Source organism: Nicotiana sylvestris, chromosome 12 (assembly GCF_000393655.2).
Source record: "Nicotiana sylvestris chromosome 12, ASM39365v2, whole genome shotgun sequence".
Lineage (NCBI taxonomy): Eukaryota > Viridiplantae > Streptophyta > Magnoliopsida > Solanales > Solanaceae > Nicotiana > Nicotiana sylvestris.
In genome coordinates this window covers 124,360,908-124,368,775 of record NC_091068.1, presented here as the reverse complement: position 1 = coordinate 124,368,775, position 7,868 = coordinate 124,360,908, and the positions used below count along the sequence as shown (strand labels likewise).

Here is a 7,868-nt window from a genome sequence, read left to right as displayed (position 1 = left end):
AAGTACCAAATTTAAGAAAAATGTACATTTTTAAAATTTATGGTCTTAAACAAATAAAATAATATTTTATGACTATAAAATTATAGTATTAATAATAAAATGAGATTTTTAATTAAATTAATTTTAAAAATGTATTTCTAAATAAAATTAAAAAGAAATAGTGTCACGTGAGAGTATCACATTCCATTTAACTTCTTATTTTCATGTCATCGAAATTAAGATTATCGCGCGGGGTCCGGCTACTGGGGCGCGGCTTTCAAAATTCTGTTACCGTAGCCGTTGCTCCGCCTCTTTTCTCCGCCTCTTTTCTCCGCTGCAACCCGTAGCCGTCGACCTTTACCGCCGTCGAACATCCACATTTCCGACCGCCGGATCCTATAGATACATATCATCAATCTACACACAAAATGGATGTTCTCCGTTTTAATTCCCTAAAGTCACGCAATTTCCACTTCGGTCCCAAATCCACGTCGGGCACAGCCTTTATTACGGTTACTTCCGATGCCATGAAACCCGCCGCCACGAGGAAAACAAAAAGGACGGGGATCAAACCGCCGGCGGCACTTATAGCGGAGAAGCCGTTGGAGATTTCACTGTTACAGGCATCCCCGTCTGTTTCAGATATAGTGCTACCAGTAGTACACCCGAGTTCGTTACAATGCGAGCCAGGGTATTTGATACCGAATTATCCACGTGGTAATATCGGCTACAAGTACATGAAAGAAATATTGACATCAAAAGTGTATGAGGTAGCCGATGAAACGCCTCTGCAGTTTGCACCTAAGCTCTCTGAGCGGTTAGGGGTAAATTTATGGCTCAAAAGAGAGGATCTTCAGCCGGTAGGCTTACGATTTTCTCATTTTTATTTTTGCAGAATTGTAAAATATTTGTTAAATTTGAATTTATGGTGTTAATTTGCAGTTTTCTTCCTGTTTCATTTGTTGAAGTTTGATATTTTTTATGTTAATTTGCAGTTCTCTTTCTGTTTCTTTGTGTGGATTTCTTTTGTAAAAGTCTATCTTTCTTTCTGAAACTCTGTGGCCAACTCCGTCACATAAAATGGGACGCAGGGAGTCCTGCGTATTTGTCACAAAAACATTTTCTTGTGATCTATTATTTTATACTTTTGATAGAATGATTCTAAGCTATTTGAGGTTCGTCCCATTCCGTTATGATTATGCTTCAGATATATGAAATATCTAAGTTCTCATTCTCATTCAAAGAGGAAAATGACTCTAACTCTATAAGTTTTTTGGCTTTGATCTACTCTTGTTACAATCTGGGATGATTTGGGGTCAGAGAAGATTAATCACTGAGGAAAGAGAAAAGGAAAACATACAATGGCATTATGGATTTTTCTAACGAGAGCCTGCCGAGTTAGTTATTCAGCTCATCTTTACATTTCTGTATCCTACACCAAAGGGAGCAAGTTCATAAGTTTCTATGCATTCTGGATTTATCTAATTTTGTGTATTTTGTCAATCCTCTCTAACTTTTGATTTAGAAAGTTTAATGCTTGTTCCTCTTCTATATTTCTTATGTTGTTGATACTTCCATCCAAAAAAAAAACCAGAGGAGGTTCTTGTAATTGGAAATACAAATCTTTTACATTAGAGTAGTCTCAGTAACACTGTCATACACTCATATTTACAGGTCTTCTCATTCAAGGTCAGAGGATCTTACCATATGATGGCAAAGCTCCCTAGAGAGCTGTTAGAAAAGGGAGTTATATGCTCATCAGCTGGAAATCATGCACAAGGTGTTGCATTAGCTGCCCAGAGACTTGGTTGCAATGCTGTGATTGTGATGCCAGTTACTACACCAGAAATTAAAGTTAGGATTGTTGCATGACTCTCTTGGTTTTTATAGCTTCCATTTGAGTTCATCCTGTTATTTTAATTCGGAGATTATCCAGTGTTTTAACTCCGTGCTCTTTTCTACTGAGCAGTGGAAATCCGTTGAGAGATTGGGTGCTACTGTTATTTGCAAGGGGGACACATATGATGAAGCTCAAGCATATGCGAAAGCTCAGGCCAAAGCAGAAGGCCGCACATTCGTCCCTCCTTTTGATCACCCAGATATTATAATAGGACAAGGTACAGTTGGAATGGAGATTAGTCGCCAATTCAAGGATGACATACACGCAGTATTTGTACCTGTTGGTGGAGGGGGTCTTATAGCTGGAATTGCGGCATATTTGAAAAAAGTTTCCCCTGATATAAAGATTATCGGTGTTGAGCCATTCGATTCAAATGCAATGGCATTGTCGTTGCACCATGGTCGAAGAATAATGCTGGAACATGTTGGAGGTTTTGCAGATGCTGTAGCTATTAAAGTGATGGGAGAAGAAACTTTCCGTCTCTGCAGGGAATTATTAGATGGGGTGGTCCTAGTTGGTCGTGATGCTATATGTGCATCGATAAAGGTAAGTCAGCACTAATGTATTGCATGTTAAGTACTTTTCCCGCTAATTTTTACCTCTTATACTGAGGACCTAATCTTTCAAGTTTCAATGCATGTATCTACCTCCTCAAAGACCCCAATCTCCAGAATATGAGAGGAATAGTCACAACTTGTCAGTTACCTCTCATTATGTGCACCTTAGAAAATATCACTCTTCTCTCACCTTTGTTCCTTCCTGGTGTGTGGTATCTGATAAAACAATGGAGCAGTGTTTCAAAGGAGAGCACGAGCCATCGTGGTGCAGAATTAATCCTTGCTAATTTTCTATTTTTAAATGTTCAAATATGGAGAATAATAATAGTAAAAATATGAAAATTGATGGAATTAAGAATACTTAGAAATTATGGAAATTGTGAAGTTGATGCCTTCTATGTCCTTACTTAGCAGAACATTCCCCAAAATTCTAGAAATGTAGGTCTTTGGTTAAACACTGATATGGATTAAAATTCAGGTATCTATTGTTCCTATATTGTGTGTTATTCATCTTTCGTTGTGCTGCCAATCTGTAAAAATTAGGGAATTGACCCCCAGTGATCATGCCCTATCCATTGGTCATCCCTAAAAAACAACTTCTGTCCGTTCAACACCTCAAATCTGCTACATTGCTTCAAGTTCTTGCTGGAGTTTCTCATTCCTTTCCATACTCATGTTCTACGTGAAGAAGTGACTGCATTGGCACACTCCCTGTCATTTGCCCCATATTTAGCAAAAACCACATCCTTCTATAGTTTGTTTCCTTGTGGTACCTAAACATTTACATAGGAGGCTTTGTTATGTGCTCACCTCGATGCCTCTCTCCTTCTTCTCCATAAGAATTGCCTCCCACTTCAAAAGATGAAGCTTATGGTCTTCACTGTTTCCTTTAATTGGAAGTTTCTCCTAATATTGTCCAGCTGCATCAACGTCCTCCTTTGGCAGTAAAAATAGGGACATGAAGTAAGTTAGTATGCTGTCGTTTATACTGTTTATCAGAGTCAACCTTCTTCCCAAGTATAGCTATTGTTTCTTCCTTTTTGCCAACATCTTTTAAAAACTCTCTATAACCCCTTGCCAAACTTCTTTGGATCCCAAATAATTAGTAGGAAGTTCTCTCACTGGGAACCCCATGATTGTTTCTAGTTCCTGTATGTTTTGCACCTGATTCACTGAAAACAACAAGCTTTTGTCTCATTTTTGTGGAGCTTTGATGCTGCTTCAAAGTCATTAACAACATGTTCAGATATATCATTTGATCACCCTTTTATGGTGCAGGTCTGTTGAATGCCCTTGAGGCAACATAGAATTTCTGTAGCCAAGTTATCCCTCATGAAATCGATCTTTAGTTGTGACATCTTTTATGTTGTAGGTCTATAATAATTGTCAACAAGACGGCTTTTTGTTACGTGAGTTTCAGATCTTTTCAGTGAAAGTTCATTGCTGTTTTGAATAGGACATGTTTGAAGAGAAACGAAGCATATTGGAGCCTGCAGGTGCACTTGCTCTTGCTGGAGCAGAAGCGTATTGTAAGTACTATGGCCTGAAGGGTGAAAACATAGTAGCAATAACTAGTGGAGCCAACATGAATTTTGACAGACTTAGATTGGTAACTGAACTCGCGGATGTTGGTAGGCAGCGGGAAGCTGTTCTCGTTACTTATATGCCCGAAGAGCCAGGGAGCTTCAGAAAGTTCTATAAAATGGTGGGACAATTAGAGCACTTAATATGCAGTTTTGATTACTGGTGCTTTTCTGTCTAATAGACCGAACCATTAACTTTCTGATTACAGGTGGGAAGGATGAATCTTACTGAATTGAAGTACAGATATAATTCTGAGAAAGAAAAAGCTAGAGTACTTTACAGGTAACATCTCCATGATCTTTTAAAGAGAATATTAACTCATTTTGACCTTGATTTTATTATTTGTCAATGAGTTACTTTATACGTGAAGAGACATCTATGAATAAGTAGATAATTATAGTTGCCAGTCTTATTCATCATTTATGGCAGAGTTGGTCTTCACACTAAATTAGAACTTGAAGAAATGGTGGACAGGATGGAATCATCACAACTGCATACCATTAATTTTACAGATAATGAATTGGTCAAAGATCATCTAAGGCATCTGGTAATTTTTCAAGTCTTTCCTTATCATGTAGATCTAATTCTTAGATCACAACTGTAAATAGGTATGTTTGTCTCGTGATTAGTTATTCTATGTTTGTTCGAAATTTTTTACTACAATGTTAAGATCCTTATTGACTTTAAATTAGTGATTTTTCATCTCTTGAATTCTTAATACTTAGAGAGCATTTCCGCAGAAAGAAATTTTCAAGTTCCTTAAGAAATGAAATATTGCCTTTCAGTCTACTTGGCTTATTTATCTGGTGTTCATTTGATATTGATGACTCTCTCTCTCTCTCTCTCTGTCTCTCTCTGCTATGATTCTTTGAAGATGGGTGGCAGATCAAATGTTCACGATGAGCTTCTCTGTCGATTCATTTTTCCCGAGAGGCCTGGTGCTTTGATGAAGTTTTTAGATGCTTTTAGCCCGCGTTGGAATATTAGTTTGTTCCATTACCGTGCACAGGTACTTCTCCTGAATCTTATTCTTCTAGTTCCATTGTTCCCTTTTTGTAAATGGTACTTAATCGCATTGGTAATTTTTTCTATTTTTTCCTATCTGCCTGAAAGGGAGAAACTGGTGCAAATGTGTTAGTCGGCATCCAAGTTCCACAGGGTGAGGTCGGTGAGTTCAAGGCACGAGCTGACACTCTTGGTTATGAATATGTAGTGGAGACTCTCAATGAGGCTTTCCAGATACTGATGCATTGAAAAAGGTTGGAATACTTGGTGTATAGATTGGCTTGTGCTCAGTGGCAGAAACAAGAATTTCATCAAGGGGTTCAGTAGAGTTGTTCACGTGTTTAGGAGATACAACAATTTATATATATATATATATATATATATATATATATATATATATATATATATATATATATATGCATAAATAAATATATACACACACGCACATGCATGCATGCATACATACATACATACATAGTGCAATTATCCAGCAAAGAGGGTTGAAATGCCACTGTTTGTGCTGATTGGCTGATCCCAGTGTTTGCTCAGGCCTAGCAAAGAAAAAACCACATTCTCTAGGAATTTTGATATGTTTATACAGATGAAATTTTGGTCCTTAAGAAAGTTTCTCAATGTTTTGAACGAAACTTTATGATGGCTCATTTGTTATGTAAAATATAAACAAGTTTTAATCAAATCAATCACCAAATTGAAGAACTCTTTTTCCTATCTCTCATACATTAGCAATTTACTTTTTACAACGAGAAGCACAACATATGGGTGCTGGTGCAGGCAAGTTACGATGAAAGGTGTGACTGATTCAGAAAAGTTCTGCGCTCTTCGAGTATTCCGTGACTGCCTGCCCACCTTTTTGTCTTCCTTTTGCACAATAACTGCAATAATTCACTCTTGCTGAAGTTTACTTCCCTCATAACGAATTTACCAATTTATGCTTTATTATTACTGTATTATACTAGTATAAACAATTTTTGTATTGCGTATAATCTTCTCATAGCTTATAAACTACACGACTACTCACTGTACCTCTCCTGTGTTTCCTAATCAACCCCTTTATCCCTCCTCTTCCTAGAAATACACACACACGTACACAGATATTTGGCTAAGTTATCACAAGATTAGCTTTGCCTGCTGGTTGTGGTACTATTCCTACAAACAGAGTCTTACACAAGCTATAGTTGCAGCCATTTGAAAAAATCTAGTACTGGAGCTACTACTACTTTTTCCTGTCTTTTAATAGGTACATTATTTGTTTATCACCACCATTTCCCTCGATCTTGTAAACCCCAGCTTAGAATCAGCAAGTCTCCTCTCTCTGTTCTTTGCTTTTCTCCACTCTCTTACTATATCTAATCCAAGTTTCCTTTTTCAATATCTCCCCCTTTTTTAAGAACACATCTCCCCATTTCCTTGTTTTTAAGCTGAATTCTCTTCAAACTCTTCTTTCTATATATAATTCAATAACTCACAACTCATATCCAACTTGAACATTTTAATTAATTCATCATTTTACAGCCTCGCTGATAAAAGCTCCACTTTTTTAGAGTATTACCTTGAGCCGGCTACTATCGGAAATATCCTTTTTATCTTCGCAAGCTAGGTGTAAGGTCCGCGTACACTTTATCCTCTCCGAACTAACTGAATCCCACTTTGTGAGATTACACTGGGCTTTGTTGTTGTTTTGTTTAGAGTATTGAAAGATGGCAAAGAAGCACTTGCATGAGCTTTTAAAAGAAGATCAAGAGCCATTTCTGATAAACCATTACATTACTAATAGACGTTTTCAGCTCAAAAGACTCAATTTTTCTTCTCCTATATCCTCATTACAACTCAAGAAACAACACTCTATTACTCAAAAGTCAAACCTCAACCTCTACTTCTATCTCCAAAAGTACATTTGACAAACATGCTAATTGCTTTTTCTCCTTTCATGACTCACCTGACGTAAAGAAATCCTCTTTCAATTTACTGTCGCCGGCGCCGGCGAAGAGCCCCCAAAACGGAAGAACTGCTACTTTGCTAGAAGCTGCAATAAAGATTCCAAAACAACAGAGTTCAAAACCAAACACCCAAATCAAGAAAATAAAGTTTGGGTATTTTAGGTCCATTTTGAAGAGACTCAAAGATCGAAATAGTGACAAAAAGAGTGTAGAAAATCACAAGTGTTATTGCAGGCTTTGTTGTATCCTGAAGAGAATCGTTTTGTATTTTCCCTAAATTAGTATACAGACGATAACTCTTTAAGGACAGTCGATTTTCACGCCTCAAAGCCAATTTTGTTTATTATTTTTCTAACATTCTTAAAGAGTTATTCTGCTATGGAGAAATTGATGTCTGTTGTTGAGAATCCGAAGGAGTTCATCAAACTTGATCGCTTTGATGGAACGAACTTTACCCGTTGGAGAGACAAGATGATATTCTTGTTGTCCGCTCTCAATATCTACTATGTTCTTGATTCTGCCTTGCCTCCGGATGCCTGAGCCCACAACAGAAGATTCTGACGTAGTCAAGGAAGAAAGGAAGAAACGAGAACATGATGAACTGTTGTGTCGCGGCCATATTCTGAATACTTTGACAGATCGACTCTATGATCTTTACTGCAATCTGAAGTCGCCAAGAGAGATTTGGACTGCTCTACAAACTGCATACCAGAATGAAAAACGAGGTATTGACAAATTCCTGGCTCTGCAGTACTTTGAATTTAAAATATTTGATACTAGGCCTATAATAGATCAGATTCATGAACTGCAAATCTTAGTATCAAAACTAAGTGATCTTGAAGTTAAAATTCCTGATGCACTTCAAATAGGTGCTATTCTTTCGAA

At 37.3% G+C, this 7,868-nt stretch overlaps 1 protein-coding gene across 3 annotated transcripts; it reads left to right on the top strand.

Annotated features, from left to right (window-relative positions):
* Window positions 1-208: 208 nt before the first annotated feature.
* Window positions 209-5,376, top strand: LOC104240800 (threonine dehydratase 1 biosynthetic, chloroplastic-like). 3 transcript variants are annotated; one of them, XM_070165219.1, is made up of 8 exons: window positions 209-839; window positions 1,654-1,833; window positions 1,949-2,425; window positions 3,893-4,141; window positions 4,229-4,302; window positions 4,495-4,567; window positions 4,895-5,029; window positions 5,134-5,376. In XM_070165219.1, the coding sequence occupies exons 1-8, from the start codon at window positions 408-410 to the stop codon at window positions 5,272-5,274; spliced, it is 1,761 nt and encodes a 586-aa protein (XP_070021320.1). In that variant the 5' UTR covers window positions 209-407; the 3' UTR covers window positions 5,275-5,376. The 3 variants fall into 3 exon arrangements, 2 of the variants coding, with proteins under 2 accessions (XP_070021320.1, XP_009793990.1); XM_009795688.2 differs by having other exon boundaries at window positions 4,450-4,567; XR_011404359.1 differs by lacking the exon at window positions 4,495-4,567 and having other exon boundaries at window positions 5,134-5,224.
* Window positions 5,377-7,868: the final 2,492 nt, after the last annotated feature.